Source organism: Hesperophylax consimilis, chromosome 17, assembly GCF_061612785.1.
Source record: "Hesperophylax consimilis isolate HC1 chromosome 17, BYU_Hcon_1.0, whole genome shotgun sequence".
Classification (NCBI taxonomy): domain Eukaryota; kingdom Metazoa; phylum Arthropoda; class Insecta; order Trichoptera; family Limnephilidae; genus Hesperophylax; species Hesperophylax consimilis.
In genome coordinates this window covers 15,174,036-15,192,274 of record NC_142852.1, presented here as the reverse complement: position 1 = coordinate 15,192,274, position 18,239 = coordinate 15,174,036, and the positions used below count along the sequence as shown (strand labels likewise).

The following is an 18,239-nucleotide window of genomic DNA, read 5'->3' as shown; positions in this document are numbered from 1 at the left end:
TGCGTAGAAAAGTAACACATTTGTGAAAATGTCTGCCAAAGAATTCTTGTTCTAAGGAAAATGTGTACATCCAACAGCTGCCATTCGAAAAATATATCCTTCATACAATTTATTTCGAAGAATTGATTTTTGAATTGAATTTACCTATATCATCGCTGATTAATTAATTCTTTTTCTGTTCGTATAGCCTCTCGGAGCCTCCGGATGGCGGCTACGGCTGGTTCGTGGTCCTCGGCGCCTTCCTGGTACAGTTCTGGGTGGCAGGGCTGGTCAAGTCCTACGGGGTGCTGTACGTGGAGGTCCTCGAGACCTTTCCTGGCTCCTCCGCCTCAATGGCCTCCTGGATTCCGGCCATACTTAGCGCGCTTTGCTTGGCTCTCGGTAAGCTCGACTGACAACACACTCTAATACAATCATGAAATACAGTAATACAACACAGAAAACCACAACACACTGTATATATCATGTTCAAAATACACTAACAAAATGTGTGAGAAGGTCAACATAAACACACTATATAAAACACTGTACACCGATCTGGACTCCTTTATACCAAGCCCATATCGAAAGAATAGAGAGAATTCTAAAAAAAATTTTTTAAACACATAAATTATAAACTAAACTTACACTTCTCAAATTATACCGAATCCATTCAATTTCATAATTTTAACTCCCTCCAAACACAACGTCTAATTTTTGATCAAATGTTATTGTTTAAAATCCTAAATAATGGTTAGGACTCACCAGAACTTACCAATTTAATAAATCTTCATATTCCGTCTAGATCAACCCGACAATCTGATTTATTTTATCTATCCTCGTGTAGAACAAACATTCGAAAAAATTCCCCAATTCCTCGTATATGTGCACAATATAATACAAAATTTTACAACATTGACATTTTTGGTAATAACCTAAAGAAATATTGATATGAAGTAATGCGTACGATCGACTATTAATATGAGAGTATGGAATGTATCGGGAGCATCTCCTATCCTCTTCCTATTTTCCTCTTCCTCTCCCCTTCCTTTAACACCAAATTATTTTTAATATATTAAAACTTCATTTCCAATAAACTTTAACATAAGAAACTTCTGTGGCTTGACTTAAAATTAAAGTTCAATTGTATATTTATATCTATCATTGTATATTATGTAAAAGCTGTTTGTTTCTTACAAATAAATAATATATATCCAAAATACACCAATAAAATGTGTGAGAATTAATCACCCACAGTAGGTATAATTGGAAACATAGTCAAACGACAGTTATACAGGATGTTGGGAAACTCATAATACAAGCGAGAAACTGGAGAATCTGCATCACAAGGAGAAACCATTTTTTTCGATTGAGCATTTAATTTTTGTTGTTTTGTTTTAAACGGTAACTGGATAAATCATCAAAATGATAATCCATCAGATCTTTAAAAAGTTATATAAAGTCATGGAAAGCGTTGAAAAAAAAGCTTTATTAATTTTTTTTTTTTTTTTTCAATCAAATACTTTATTTTTTTTCATAATTTTTAATGACTTTATATCACTTTTTAAAGGTGTGTTGAATAGTCACTGTGTTGAGTTATCATGGAACCGTTTTAAACATACATATTTAAATTTTCTTCGGCAACTAAGGGGTCGAGAAAAATTTCTATTAAATTTGATTGTAAAAATTCCAACTTTTGACTTGATTTACTCAAAAACAAAAACTCAGAAATCGTTTTCAATATAACACCTACTATATCATTTATTTAACGTAAGTGTCGAAGGGATAATTTTTCACCATTGTCCATGTATTTCTACAGCTCCTGTATCGTCCGCCCTTTGCCAGCGCTTCTCTTGCAGATCTGTTGTATTTGTCGGCGGCCTGTTCTGCTCTGCAGGACTGGCTCTCACCTACTGGGCAACTTCACTGCTTCATCTGCTTTTCACCTTTGGTGTTCTTACTGGTAAGTTCATGGTGGAAATTTCTTCCAACCAACAAACTTGGGATTTATCAGCTCATTGTATATGTATAGCATGCTTTTTTACATTAACGAGACACAGGAGGCCCTTCTTAAGTTCGAGGATACTGTGTTAAGGCTGTTTTTGAAAGGAAGGAATGAAAAAAACCTTGTAATAGGAGGAAAGAAGAAACACAGAAGTCATGTAAATTTTTCCACAGCCAAGCTGTCAAGCTCGTGTCAGAAACGATCCGTTCTGATGCCAAAAATGCCAACCGCGTACAAAACAATGTGTGATGGTGCTGAAGGGATCAATGATGCTACTTTCTCAACAAGCACGGCATTTACATCTTATGTCTGTGCTCTAAGGATTGCAATTCGTTTGTTGACATAAGGGAATCTCATCAAATGGATGAGAGTCAAGGGTTTAAAGAATTTTGTGACTTCAGACTAGAGGTGGCTGCCCAATTCAACAGTGAAGCGCACTTGCAATTTGTACAGAAATTGGTTCATCGCATGGCTTTTTTCAACAATTTAATTTTCTCCTGATTTTGAAGGTCAGGTCAAATCTAATTATTTAAATAATTCTTAAGATCTGAATCTGATTGAGGTGGAATTCAATGACAAAAATGTGTGTTTGTTCCAGGAATCGGCGGTGGACTTTCTACGACCCCCGGAATCATTATTGTATCTCACTACTTCGAAAAACACAGGTAAGCAACATTCTAATTAACTAACTTCAAATCATTAGCTAAGAAATGCCAAAAAGTTTTTTTTTTAAAGAAGAATAAAGAATAAATTATATGATAATACAAATAAATTAGTTTAATATAGTATAGTAGCATCTCATTTAAATTACTGCTCTAGTGTTCTTTTCTTGTGCAATCAAACACAGATAAAGAAATTGAAAATAATTCAAAATAGAGGCATGCGAGCAGTATTGAATTGTAGTAGGTATTGTAAGATAATTATTATGCAGAAAAAACTAGGAATGTTAAATGTGAGACAACGAATAATTTACAGTATCCTAAAATATATATTTGAGCTAATAAATAAGATGCTCCCGAAATATATGTTTAAGAATGTAAATTTTAATTTCACAATACATGGCTACCCCACGAGAAACTGTGGAGATTTTAGACTTCAAAAAACAAATTTGTCGGGAACCCAAAATAATCTCTATTTTAAAAGATGTAAGATTTTTAGAACATCCGACAGATGTTAAAGAAGCTAAAAGCCTTGCTGCTTTTCGTGGGTTATGCCTAAATACTATAAAAATAAGTTTTAATTGATTTGTAAAGTGTCCTTAATGTCATAGAAATAAAAACGTGATTTTTTATAACTAAATATAAAGGTACAAAAAAGTACTTAATATTATTATAATATTAATAAAATTAATTCGCTTTTTTATGATGGAAAAACTAGTAAAATCTGTAATTGTAATATTTAATCTTGAAAATAATATCAACGACTCTCAAACGAAAGAAAGATACGTAACTTGGAAAAAAGTCAATAGATGTCGCATGTTAAAATAAAAATGGTTATATTTATCGAAGACACTATTTGGATTGCATTTAGTTCGGATAGAATCTTGCTATACATAACGATAACATCCAAAAAACATGATGTATGTTGATATGGTCCTGAAGGATTTGTGTGTATTTCCACTTTGTAATAAAATACAAATAAATGGAATATTTTTGAACGTATCTGAAAATTAAAAACTGTTTTTGAAAGGTGATGAAATACGCTTTCAAATTTAATTATTAGAAATAAACATATAACTAAATTTTTGTCGTTCCATATTAAAATAATTTACAAAGTTTTATAAAGTTTTGTGAAATTGCTGTCGTAACACAGACATAGGAATTAATAGACGAGAAGATAATGTCGAGGGGTAAAATCAACTGTTGAAGAACGAAGGGAGTGAAGCTGACTGTGATTCGTCAATAAATCAATCTGACAGTAAATAGGCATCTCGCATTATAATATCACCATTTACTTCTTAAAAGTAAAATCTGCTTTTGAATGAATAGACATTTTTAGTATTTTTAGAGTATTTAGTTAAGACACTTTTACAAATGTTTCATAATTTACTTACCCCAGTAAACAACGATGAGCACACTTGAGAATCGCTACATTGTGATGTGATAGTATATGTTTCTTAAACTGATCCATATAATACGGTGTGAATAAGCTTAAAATAAAGTAAAATAATGCTTACTTATGGAATGTAATACGACAATTGGGCTTATTCTCTTTTTCCCATCTATTTTTACAAGTTTTCATATCACAAGTCAACATTTTGCCGTGTTATTTCGTAAAATGAACCGATGATGCCTCGACCATAGTTCGCACAAGAATGATGACGTCACGTTTTCAAATTTCACTTGAGGCCATACGCGAGCACAGCCGGCTCCAATGGAACCGGTATGGGGAGTGGGGATAATACGCTTTTAATCACTTAGGGCAGGTCTAATTCATATGTCTCTGTGTCGTAACCTTTGATTTCATAAAAGTGCACATTTTAATTGTTCTGCGGTTAATTTCTTTAAAAAAAAAAGTGGGTGTGTCAAGCCTACGCAAGACAGAAGTGAAACTTCTAGTATTCCTCTCTCTCTATTTTCATTTCATCATCTCTATTTTCTCTCTTAGGTTAGTTTGAAAATTAGAGGTTAAATAATTCAACGACGAAGCATGGATTTGCTTTTTCTAATATTTTCTTATAGATGAATGACGTTCGATTAATGTATAGTTCCAAAAATTTTCAATTTATTCACAAGTATACAATATTACATAAATAACAATATTAACTGATGTGTTCATCACCTCTATCTCGTCACTACTCATTTTTAACACTGAAATTCTGTACCAAACCGTATGAACCACAATCAATTACGTATTTCACTCGTATTACACTCACGACGCAGTATACTAACCAAGCAGCTGATGCTTGGCGTGGCGCAGTTCGCTGGTGTCTGAGAGAGAGGAAAGAAGAGAAGAGAGAGAACGTTCGTGAGCGGCTCCCCCACCTCAACAAGCGCATATGGTGAGAGAGGGACAGTGAACGGTGAGCGGTGGTGGGGGTACCCGCATTTTCGTGTCGATCCTGACTCGGTTTTACTCCGTCCCCGAAAATCCATTACGCGCCTAAAGAAGTTTCACTTCAAAAATGTTTGTCCAACAGATGGCGCTGTTTTCTAAAAAAAAGGGCTGTTTTTAACTGTCACAGGTGACATCTATATAATATAGGTATATAATAACACACGCTTATTCGAATGCAAAGTTGTGTTAAAATTTCAAAGCAATCTGTGAAGAACTATCGGAGATTTATGATTTTGAGCAAACGAACATTTACATTTGCAGTATTTTTATTTAAAGATAAACAAACATTCCAGGGTTACAAATAACCTGACAACATTTTAAAGTCTCCTAATACCACCACTATAAGTGTAAAATATTGCTTGTGCTGTGATGGAGGACGATGCCAACTTAGCCACTGACCTGTCAGATGTTTATAATTTATAAAATATGTTTTATTTACAATGGACACAACAGACTCATGCTGGCTAACTGATCGCTGACGACGGATTTACTCAATATTGTTTTGATAATATTGATATAGGTCTTTATCGATCGACTGTACCTACTAGATACACTAACCACCATCCAAGTTAGATATTAACCCGCGATAATAGTATTACTTGAATCGGTGTATCAATTCAATAAATGATATTAGGAGAACATAGTATTACATTGAAGAACTGTTCTGGAACCAAGATAACTACCTCACTCTAAATGAGGCGCTCAATAATATTGGCGCAGCCGGTAGGTCTTGTAGGTAATAAAATGTACCTATTTTTTGTTGGCAGGGCCCTTGCCAATGGTATCTGTGTGAGCGGCACCGCAGCGGGCAGCTTTGTCTTCCCGATGGTCCTCGAGCACCTTGTGGATAGATACGGATTCCACGGAACTATTCTGCTTTTAGGTAAATAAACCACCCTTAATTCACATTTCTTCTTGCTGAGTTGTTCATACAACATCATGCCATAGTTTTGGTTTCTTTTTGTTGTATTCGGGGTTTATTGTCACAGGAGCCTATCTACAAAAACATGGTTTTGAGTTAAACGCTAATAAAGATTGAAATTCTCATATGCCTAACTGTATCTCTCAAACATCTGTAAGTACGAGATAGAGCTTTGTTTCACTAATAAATATGATTATGGCATTACCGAAACCAAACTTAACTCGAAACACCAGTTTTTGTAGCTAGACCCCTGTGATCCCAAGCCTACTGTGAGATGTGGGTAGGAATCTAGGGGTCAGTGTTTCCAGGATATTTAAACACTGACTCCTAGATTCCTACCCAAACCTATTGTGAGATATGGGTAGGAATCTAGGGGTCAGTGTTTCCAGGATATTTAAACACTGACTCCTAGATTCCTACCCAAGCCTATTGTGAGATATGGGTAGGAATCTAGGGGTCAGTGTTTTCAGGATATTTATACACTGTCTCCTAGATTCCAGGATATTTAAATCCATCCCCCCACAGCGGTGAAAAGCGATGGGTTCTTAGAATCCAGCAATAGAGGCCTCTTTCATTTGGTAGGCAGATCTGCCAAACAGTGCCAAGCCCTGGACAAACCTCGTCCAATGAACTCGGGCACCCCTGCGAAGTTACCACAAGCTTGTCAATTGGGATGACTTATGGCAGAAGTATTGGTTATCCAACCAACGGTTCTTGGGGCGAAGGTACCCATAATTGCCTCCCAAATTGTATTAAGCATAAATTTGCCATCTTGTGATGAATAGTCTCCCTTCTCTGGAGTCCTGAATAGGACTACGGCAATCCAGAATGGGATTTTCTTGAGATCTTCCATTCAATGCACCGGCCTGTCCCTTGCCACCCGTCTTTCTTTCACACAACACAAAAATATTATTATCTGCAGGTGGAGTCATGCTTTACGTGCTATAATAGGCTCTAGATATTTCCATGATGTCGATTGATTGTTACCCATCACTTTTCCACACATCACACTGATATAACTGCTTCTAGGAGGAGGCATGCTTCACGTATGCGTTGCGGCCGCACTGTACCGTTCCCCACCCACCATGATGTCTCCTATTGGGTCCAGCGTGGACGCACCTGTTACAGACACCACTGCTGATACTGTGTCCGCTGAGGGTGCCAATCTATTGAGAGACGCTTCGCCTAATAGAGACAGACCTAATTCGATTGGTAAGTTTGCTTAATTTAGATTGTGCTGCGCCGAATCTAAAAGCTTTTGCCATTATCAGGCCCTTCAAAAGAGAGAAGGGATCCAAAAATCTTTAGCGCTATGCTGTACTGAACTCGACGTGACTCTTCGCAGCAGTCACTCCGGGCATAACAGAAGTCATTCCGCCTGTTAATTTCTGTGGAGGATGAATGAACTGAATGCATTCTTGGTAGTCTATATAGCATGCAGACGTTATTGACTTGTTAAGCCCCCATCTGTGTACCATATGCCTATATTTCAAGTGAATTTCTTCGATGACATATACATATTTGGTTTCTTCCAGATGCGGCCAAGCTGGAGAACCGTCTCCAGAGTCTGTTCCTCAATGAGCTGATGCTGAACAAGAAGAATGACCTAATGTCCTCGGAGTCCATGAAGTTTGCTGGAGATGATCTGAAAATGGTTGCCCACAGGAACAACCTCATCTGCGAGATCTACCACCCCAGCTTGATTGAGGTAACTAAATTCAAGACTCAACACAACTTTTCGAACCACACTTAATACAACAATGAATAAAATATTTAATATCACCGTTAATACACTTCAAAACAAATTCAATGCCACACGTAATTCTTAACTTAATACAATACTTTATATAACACTCTCTACCACAATCATACCATACTTTACACAATACTGAACACAACACTTAATACGACATATAATACAACACTTAATACCACAAACATACCAAATTTACTACAGCACTCAATACAATACCAAATATGATTAACTCAACACTTAAATAAGTGTTGAGTTAAACTAGTAAATTCAACACTTATTACAACACTACAACTCTTCATACTTAATACAACGCCCAATACAAAACTTAATATGACATTTAATACAGAACTTAGCACAGCCGTTAATATAATACTTAAAACAACATTTAATACCACACTTCATACAATGATCGGTCAGTGGCCGAGTTGACATCGCGCTTGGGTCGCACCCAGGCGTAGTGTGTTCAATTTCTCGGCTGGCTAAGTCCTCCATCACAACACAAGCAACATTTTCCGCTTTCTGTGGTGGTAGTAGGAGAGTTTAAAATATTGTCAGGTTATTCGTAACCCGGGAATGTGTGTCCTTCTTTTAAAAAAAATATTCAATACTTCACTCGATGCCACAATAATACCACACTTAATATTTTACAACTTTATACAACACTTAATATGAAATTCAATATAGAACTTAATACAGTACTTAATAAATCACTAATAACAAAACTTAATACAACACTTTACACAATACTCAATATTTACTTGGGTTCATTTAAAAGACAAATCCAAATTTTTAACTCCCATATTTTCATGTTACTACCCCATAAGATTGTCCAATGAAGTTTTTACGATAATTTTTGTTCAGCCCGTGTCCAATTAGTCTCCATCACAATGTTTAGATAGAATAAATTCTAATTACGTTATATCTTTTACAGGCTACCAAACCACAATTGAAGAGGAGAGATTCAGGAGATTCCGAGGAGATGAACGACGTCCTCGGAGAAGCAAGGAGATGGAATACCAGGTCCAGTGGAAGACTACACAGTGTGGAAGATCTCAGTACTGACTCTACTTGTGTCTACAAGTCCAGGTGCAGACACAGACCTATTAGCAGGTAAGGGTCACTGAAAAGAAACGTTTATGCAGAACGAAGTTGGGGTGAATGTAAATAAGTGTTAAGTCATAGTGTTTGAAAGAAAAACTGGATACAATATAGTTATTTATGAATACATATTTGAAAAAACTTGGAACAACTTTTCATGGTAATATAAATTGACATTTTTTAATTTCGGTAATATTTAATTTGTTAAATACGTTAGACGTTAATTTTTTTTACGTTAGGAAAATATACAGGTTTCACTATCTCAGTGGTAGAGTGCTGTCATGGAAAGAGAAACGTCCTGAGTTTGATTCCCAGACGCGACCGTTACGTTAAAAAATATATGTTTGTGTAATTCCTGTTTCATATTATGTTAAAATTAATTAAAATTATCTTCTTCTTTAATGATCATATTTATTTTAATATTTAGATCTTTGTACATCAAACCGCCGTCAGACCTGACTTGCACCTTGCCCAGCAAGCTATCTAACAATGTAAGCTCCAGTCTGAAGGCGGTTACCAACCGAGCGGACGTAGAGGGCGCTGGGGACCACAACGATATGACCGATACGAAGGTCACCTGTATGGACAAGCTCTCCAGGTATGTCCTCTAAACCTCTACTCTTCCACTCCTCTACTCCTACGCTCCTATATAACTCCACTCCTCGAACTTTCGATCCCTAGACCCTACGACCACTGGACCTTATGACTCTCCGACCATTGGACTCCTCGACCCCTCCACGAATCTCAACTCATCCACATCTCGAATCATCAACTCATCGAACCCTTGACACTTCTTCACTCTTCCACTCCTCGAACTCGATGACTTCTCGACCCTTCGACTCCTTGACCCATCAACAGTTTGATCATTAGACCCCTCGACCCCTAGTCCCCTCGACCCCTCCACTTCTCGACTCCATGTCTTCTCGACCCCCCCAACTCCTCCACTGATCTATATTCCGAATCATCGACACATCTAATCATTTACCCCTCTGTACATTACTCCTAGACTCCGCCATACCTGTACCCCTCGACTCCTCGACTCCTTCACTTCTTCACTCCTCGAACTCATCGAGTCCTCGACCCCTCGTCCCATCGACCCCTCAACTCCTCGTCACCTGAGAATGTTTGCCTTTGTTTAAGTATCATACATAAAATCCTAAACCACCAGGTATCTGGACGTGTCCCTACTGAAGGATGGCAGATTTCTGCTTGTCGCGGGATCTGTAGTGCTGATGTCAACCGGCTCGCCCTATCTCCTGTACTACCTTCCGGCACACACTCTGATGATCGGGCACTCTAAGGCAGAAGCTGGTAAATACATTAAATTTAATAATTTGGCCTATAAAGAACTCATTGTGTTAAAAATAGAATTTGTTTTAAATTCCATCGCCCTCTGTTGAACTCGAATGCATCATCAGTGGTCTTGGGAAACTTCTCCATCCGGATGACAGGCAGCCGTCAGTTGTCTACTCAGTGAATTCTATAAATTATCAAATTAGTGGGCACTGATTTCCTGAGTTCGCATATTTACTCGTATACCAGCATCAGTTGTCACTTGGGCTGTTTGATTAGTGGAACTTGAAAAAAAAACTTAAATTTATCCGTGGTGTGTGTTGCGAAGTGCATTTTACTTGTGTTTCCAGGTAGTCTAGTGTCAATCAGTGCACTGATGGATTTGTTGGGTCGCCTGGTACTGGGATGGTTGGCGGACCTGCACATCTTCGACAGGAAGAAGGCATATCTGCTCAGGTGAATAACATCTTCTGCCACTTTTAATGTTTTACAGAGAACACGGCTCATGCGGTCAAAAGAGCGGTAAACTAAATGAATGAACAGGGATAGATAGATAGAAGTCAAATGAATGCGAAGTTAAAAGTACGCAATTTAGTTTTGATACCAACCCTGATGTATTACAGCCATGAGTCACGAATCTAGCAGAGAAGGATCCAAACTTATTTCAAAATTTGATGCAACACCTGACAAGATCTCTTATTGACCCAGTTGTGCGTTCTTGAGAGACATGCTAACGAAGGAATTTTTTAATGCTTACATAGGAGGTTTTGGGTTTTAATCCCGGCATGCGCAAATAAACATTATTAAATTAATTACTGCTGTTCACGATTAATTCATCACTAATTTCAACATTTAAACGGGAGTTTTTTTGTTTGTTTTTGTTTAATTAGCGACTATTTTAACATTGTACATATAAAATATGATGTTTAATTTATGTATAGTAAGTTATATTTCTTAGTCCTCCTCACTAGGGTGACCTGTGCTGAGGCGGACTAAAGTTATTCATTTCTGCTTTATTAGTTTTCTATGTTGTTTTTAATGTTTTGTTCAGGGTTTTTTCATTAATCTCTTTCAGCCAGATTTTTATTCTTGATTTGTAATCATCAAATTTTCTATTCGCTTTATATCAGGAGGGAGGATGTTGTGAAATTTAAATATCATTTCTTTACCCGAATGTGGTTTTATGACCTGGAATATTTTTTATGTCATTGTGATTTGACCTTGTTTGATGAATACGCGGTATTGTAGATGATTCAGTATTTTTGAATAGTTTCAATAATATATTTTTAGCATATATTCGTTGTACATTTGGCACATGAAAATTATTGAAAATTTCAATCGAAGGAGTTCTTATGGGTACTTTCAGTATGGCCTTTATGGATTGTGTTCAGGTTATTTATATACTTAGATTACAGCAGATCCCCGTCCTATAATTCCATATTCTAGATATATCCTATATTCAGAAATATCTGTTTTGGAAGTTTTTCCGTGATACCTTTGATATGTAGGTCCCATCTAAGATTTTCATCAATTACTACCCCGAGATATTTTTGCTTTTTGTCTTTTCTATCGTTGGGCATTGAACATTATGTCTACAGCATTCGTTTAATTTTAGTTAGAATGATTTTACTGATTGGCACCTTGGATAAATTTTAAATGTTATATATTTAGTTTTGCTTATATTAAGGGTAAGTGAGTTAATTTTCAGCCAATTAAGTTAATTTAGTTAATTGGTTAGTGAGGTGTTTAGCTATAAGTCATGATATTCTGAATTCTGTTTCTCCAAGTTCGAACGGATTAAATTGATCGCGTATATGACGTATTCTACGAGCTTCGTTAGTCTGTCTCCATTCATTAATAAGCCAGTAATTTTGCATGACGAACGACATTATTCAAAAATTTATGTAATCTGTCACTTCACCAGCCAAGACTTGTCTACCAGCTGTAGGAACCACATGCATACAGTGCTTGCAAATGCAGCTTAATGCTGCCTAACAACCATAGATGACGGATTTGGTCAGTATTGTATTGCAGTATCGGCCTGGTGTTAAGACCACCATTCAGAATTGAAATGGATTTAGTCGTGTTTGGTGTGCAGATCTGTGTAGCCAGGTACTTTCCCATCTCCTTCCTCTCCCCACTACCTACAGCCTCACAACATACCCCAATTGGGGATGCCATAATAGTCTCACTGGCTTCAGACGGTTGGGAGCAGTTGGGATTTTTGTACAGGTATTAATTGGACTTCTGATTTTGTTCATTTCATTAATATTTTTTTCTTGTTCTTTTAGTGTGGTTGTAGCTGGAATGTCGGTGCTAACACTTCCCTTCGTGACTTCTTGGTGGATCATGGCTGTTGCTTCAGGTAATATTTATAATATGATATATATAATTTAGAATATAATTGCTGAACTTGGTATCCAGTTCTCTTCTCTTCTCTTATTGTGTATATGGTTATGAAGCACATGGATACCAGACACTCATTATTAGTTAAATTTGAGAGACTTGTATGGGTGCTACCGTCTCAAAAACCCTTCATTGGATAACCAACACCTTTGCCATAGGTCACCCCGACAAGTTAAGTTTGGGGTGCCCGAGTTCATGCAGTAGTTCGTCCAGGTCTTGATTGCGGATACGTCTTCCCACCAGCTGCGTTGCTGGACGGGTCGGTAGGCCGGTTAAAAGATACCATTCGATCTCACCAGCTGAACTATCTCAAAACAATGCCTTGCAGCTGTGAGGGATGGATTCTATCCCTAATACCATTTTCCTTCCTGGAACTTAATTTACTTCTGTACCGGACAGCAGATGGATTACCTAAAATGTTCTCACACGATGAGTCATCTTGCAAAGATTTTAAATCACCGTACATGTGCCATATTGCCCTTTCAAGGATGAGTTACTGGCACGACAAAATCGTGGAACCTTAGTAATTAATTCTCGGAGCTATGGCGCATTTGTGTATAATATTTCTGTTTAGATGTAAGAATGATTGCTTCACATTGACACGTGTATAAATGGTTGATTTTTTACCCAATAAATACGCAAACAACTGGCCCAATCAGTCAGTTGTACGACGACATTTATGAAGTTGGGTATCATTACGAATCCTTTCACAAGGCACCCCCGAGAGGAAACTGGCATTTTACAGTCGATGTCACTGTAAAATTCATCAATTATTATGTATCATGGAAGAATTGGTTTAATTCGTTTGTATGTTTGCAGGTTGTTACGGATTATGTCTCGGGTGTTGGTTTCTGCTGGTGCCAGTTCTACTGACAGATCTCTTCGGTCGGGAGAGGATCAGTTCCAGCTATGGATTGGTGCGGCTGTTCCAGAGCATCGGGGCCATCTCTGTGCCTCCTCTAGCTGGTAGGAATAGCGATAACACGTCACATCACAAGAAAAATTCATTTACTGTCCCAATTCGCTTCCTAACCTGACTACTATAAACCATTCCTATCTATTAACCATTTCCTCATTACTGGGTACCACAAACCCCATATTTTTTGTCCTCTTAACACTCCCGTACCGGACGGGGGGAACACACTTACACTAACGAGAGTTTTATGCTATATCTAAGTTGTTTTTTACACCACATACTCTGTAATTTAGTTAATCCTAAAAAAACTATTTGGTTATCGATCTGCATTTAAAAAATATATATTTTATTTCTAGTTTCTTAGATATTAAATAATTTGTACAAAATTCCGGCAAAATTCCTGTCCCCTGCCCCGCACCTCAGCTTCGTAGCATCGGCTAAAATTCCCCCGTCCCCATCCCCACTATCCGCTCACCACCGAGAACGATCCAGCGAGCTACGAACTGGACCGTAAAAGTTGCATTTTATGGAAAGGGCTAACTCCCGGTCGCGTACACTGCACTACTGGTATTTCCTTTTGCGATGCTAAAATGTTCACTTGCCGGACAAAGATCGGCCTGTCTAGCTTGCATCCGGTAAATGTTTCATGTTTAGAGACAACATTAAAATTATATCTGTCTCTGTTTCTCACATGGAAAAGAAATCGGTCAGAAAGAGACACATATTTTGTATACATTTTTAAGTAATTTGAAGGAACTTGAATAAAAACAGAGTACTATATGGTTAAAAAGTCTATCGCAAACGTCTGTTAAATTTTATATTGGGTTATAGTTGCTAATTCTCTTAATTTTCGTGGTAAATAATTCTCTGCAAAACCGGACTAGTTTCGCCCTGCTATGGGCATCTTCAGACTGGTAAGTAGTTCATTCACACCTACTTATGAAATGGTGTTTATAAATTAATATCTATTTTAGGATTGTAAAATATTTATTCTGTACTTTTAATATTAGAATTTATGTAATCAGTCGGCATGTATTTATTGCAGTTTCTTACGGCATATTTACAAAGGTTTTAAATTAGATCATAAAATTCTATGGTTTTAATTAATTTGTGTGAAAGCCGCATAAGAGCCCCAACAGTCCTATCCAGTGGAACTATGGCATCCCCAATTGGGGTATTTTGTGAGGCTGAAGATAGTGGGGATGGCGAGGGGGAGGATATGGGTAAGATAAAGGTGGAAGTACATGCATATTCACATCTAGTTACCATATAGGCTTAAGTCATTTCAAGCAACGTTTGGATTCTACATGGTGGTCTTTCACTAGGGCGATACTGAAAGCATCTACCGCCCTGCAACTTGATATTATATATTTTTTTCTTTCATAAATATTACAGCATCCGTTGTCGAAGGGTAAGGCTCTAGACTAGTAAACCGGAGGTCGCGGGTTCAAATCCCGGTGTGCGCAAGTAAATTTTAATCTTTGTGATATTTCACAATTTACTGACTAGAATTCATTTAGGTTGTTGCTTGAAATAACTTTGACCTTGTTTGGTGACCAGTACTGAATAGCCAGCTATTTCCCCAACTTCCTCTTCTCCATCTTCTTCCCCTCCCCACTACCTTTAGCCTTACAAAATACCAGTACCGGCTCGTGACTTTTGGGTCTACTATTAATTGTAATATTATCACTCTTTCAAATTTTATTTGATTGATTTGTGTTATTTCACAATTAATTAATTAAAATAATATATAGTCTATTTGCGGCACGTTCCAGAGTGGAAGATACTATCAGTATAGCCCTGGTGTAAGACCACCATTCAGAATTGAAACGTTGCTCCAAATGGCTTTAGCCGTGTTTAGTGACTAGATCTGAATAGCCAGGTACTTCCCCACCTTCCTCTTTCCCTTCCCCACTTACCTTCAACCTCACAACATCCCCCAATTGGGGATGCCATAGTCTCACTGGTTCCAGACGGGAGCAGTTGGGACTCTTGTGAGGTATTCACTATAAAAAAAATAAAAATAAACTCTAGTACACCTATAAGTTCCGAGCCGCCACTCCAACATACCCCATTTGGGAATGCCATAGTCTCACTGGTTCCAGAGGATTGGATAGGAGCAGTTGGGACTGTTGTGGTGTTTTATATAGAAAAATCAAAAACAGGAATATCTGAGGTTACAGTAAAATATAATTTACTCCACGTTTAAGTTCTAAAAATACCTTTTTTTTCACTATATTCGAAAAATTCGTTGTATTTCGAACCCCTCGACATACAAACGAACCCATTATTTATGGTAAGGCAAACACTACGATTTGACCCTAAATGTAAATATACTACATAATATCAAAAATTAAGAATTATAACCTTCACTAACATCTAAATATTCCATAATATTCGAAATAACATCCGTACCTAGTTTAGTAGTGGTAGGTTTTTAAAACTTAAAAATATGTATTTATAAATAGATCCATCATTTACGGACCACCCTGTGCAACAAACTAGCTACGCTGTAATCGCCAATCGCCAGTCGACATTCAGAATCGAGGAGTTATGCTCGTTATCGGCCCGCCTTCCCTGTTTTGTACGGAAAAAGGCGCATTATTATCTAAATTCATTAGAATATTAACTACGACTTTATTTATGAAAATATTTTGATAATGACTTCTGAAACACTTCGAATATACTCCCCCCTAATTATTACTAAAACAAATTACACAATATTATGCCATTAACATCCTTTAATAAGCAAAACAAATTGGGGTCTCTAGTGACCCCCCTTCGGATCTTATGTGATTTTTTTCTCTCCGGGACGAAAAGGTTAACTTGATTAACCAGGCAACTCCACTCCTCACGGACCATGTTCATTGATTTTGACCTTTGATTTATCGGTCTTCTATCCTATCTGCTTTCCTTTGCGGGGACATTAAATTATAAACATGTAGATAGGTATGCTTACAGAATATTCCCTGTTTGTTGTTTGGCTGTATATCCTAGCGGCATACTCCTTCAAGAACACTCTATTATTGTTAGCAAAAATATTTGTGTAATTTTTTTATTTAACTACATTGACTTTTGTTATACAGCTCTATAGAATGTTTTTGGAATTAATTGTCAGAGGGATAAACTGGCAGAGGGATTAATTATCCAGGGGATCGACTGAGGGAAGAACAGGCGTCATCGTATCGCAAATTGCGCTCTTCTTTAAAGAGTCAATTTGGGAGGCGGGTATTTGATAACCAATACCCCTGCCATAGATCACCCCAAGTGGTTCGTTTCGTTTTGTCACTTAGCAAGGTTGCCCGGGCTCATGGGGTGAGGTTTGTCTAGGCCTTGCAGCGGATGCATTTGCCCACTTACTGCGTGGCAGGTTGGATCGGAAGAGACTGGTTGAAGGGGACCTTTGACCTCTCCAGCCGGACTTTCTCGACTCATCGCCTTGCGACGCAGAAGGAGTGATCTATTAATATGAATGCGTTCCTAATTCCTGGACATATTGACCCCCAGATTCCTACCCACCCCTCATACCTTTTACCTTCCCATAACTGCTCCTGTCCTTCAATTCCCTGAACAAACCCTCCACACAGCATCCCCAAAGATGACTAAGCCCCCGAAGAAGAAAAAAAAAAAGAAAAAAGTCAGCGATGTGTGCAAATACGTTTCAATGGAGATCACCTAACATGTGGTCGACGAACCTAGAGCTAAATTGATGAAGTCCACATGTCAAATATTACTGACCGTAGTGATCTCCTATCTACTACCTAGGGCCTAGGCACCATTTTGCTTACACCAGGCCCCGTTTGGCTCAGGGCAGGCCGTAGACTTACAAACCTAGATGTGGACCATTCTGACCTCCCCACCATACGAAATAAGATGTCTGAGATCTGAAGTGATTCCGGTACTCTTCTCACAATAAAAATAAAAGATTTATCTTAAACTTACTTGTTTTTATTTCCCTGTTCAGGTTACATCCGCGACGTGACAGGTGGCTACAGCCTGTGTTTCTACTGCATGGGATCCTGCATGGTGCTGGGCGCGCTGCCAATGCTTCTCGTGGTTTCCCGCCCTACTCATTGACATGACAACTGAACAACTGGATGAGCAAACCAACCAAAACAACCTAACTAGACATCGCAACTCTAAACACAACATATGTGGTGGCTGACTATATATGTATTAGCTATTTAACTACATATTAATGCGATTAATTGTCCAATGGAGTCAATACTGTGCAGGAATATATTTCAATTCCCCGACTTCTCCGTTTTCTTGGTGTACCACAAGAGACACTTCTAGTACCACATCTATTTTTAGTTTTCATCAATATATATTTAATCGAGTATTTGTATTCAATCGCGCAATCAATGCGATAAACTAGTCATCAAATTACATACTTCAATGGCTCTCGTGTGGAAAAAAATATTAAAATAATAAGGAATCATTCAATCCGCTTACGTTTCTAGTACTAGTTCTTATTTGCATTTTCATAAAAACCTGTAAATGGTTTAATCATACACACATACAGGGGTCAGACGCTAACCAAATGCCTTGCGTACAGTTTTTCTACTGCACGGAGTTTTACATGGTGCTGAGAGCTCTGTCGATGCTTCTTGTGGTTTCTTGCCCTCTGCGTTGACTGTTATCACACGAGAACTAACCAAAAAAATAACCTTATTACTTGATATTGTAGTCTTATTATTATCGTCTATATACATTTTTATTGTACACTCGAATCAATACGATAAGCTGTCATTTGAGACCTATAATTCTGGAACTCTTGTACAATTAAAAAATTTAATCCGCCGAG

At 37.6% G+C, this 18,239-nt stretch overlaps 1 protein-coding gene across 1 annotated transcript in view; it reads left to right on the top strand.

Moving 5' to 3' along the window:
* Sln (monocarboxylic acid transporter silnoon) overlaps positions 1-18,239 on the top strand; it is a 23,383-nt gene extending 5,144 nt beyond the window's left edge. The window contains exons 3-15 of the mRNA XM_089641869.1: positions 188-381; positions 1,799-1,942; positions 2,583-2,649; positions 5,809-5,924; positions 6,993-7,175; positions 7,499-7,671; positions 8,651-8,829; positions 9,245-9,415; positions 9,986-10,128; positions 10,461-10,566; positions 12,402-12,475; positions 13,336-13,482; positions 17,397-18,239. Of these exons, the coding sequence (XP_089497995.1) occupies positions 188-381; positions 1,799-1,942; positions 2,583-2,649; positions 5,809-5,924; positions 6,993-7,175; positions 7,499-7,671; positions 8,651-8,829; positions 9,245-9,415; positions 9,986-10,128; positions 10,461-10,566; positions 12,402-12,475; positions 13,336-13,482; positions 17,397-17,509 (1,810 nt within the window). The 3' untranslated portion in view covers positions 17,510-18,239. The remainder of the gene's footprint in view (positions 1-187; positions 382-1,798; positions 1,943-2,582; positions 2,650-5,808; positions 5,925-6,992; positions 7,176-7,498; positions 7,672-8,650; positions 8,830-9,244; positions 9,416-9,985; positions 10,129-10,460; positions 10,567-12,401; positions 12,476-13,335; positions 13,483-17,396) is intronic.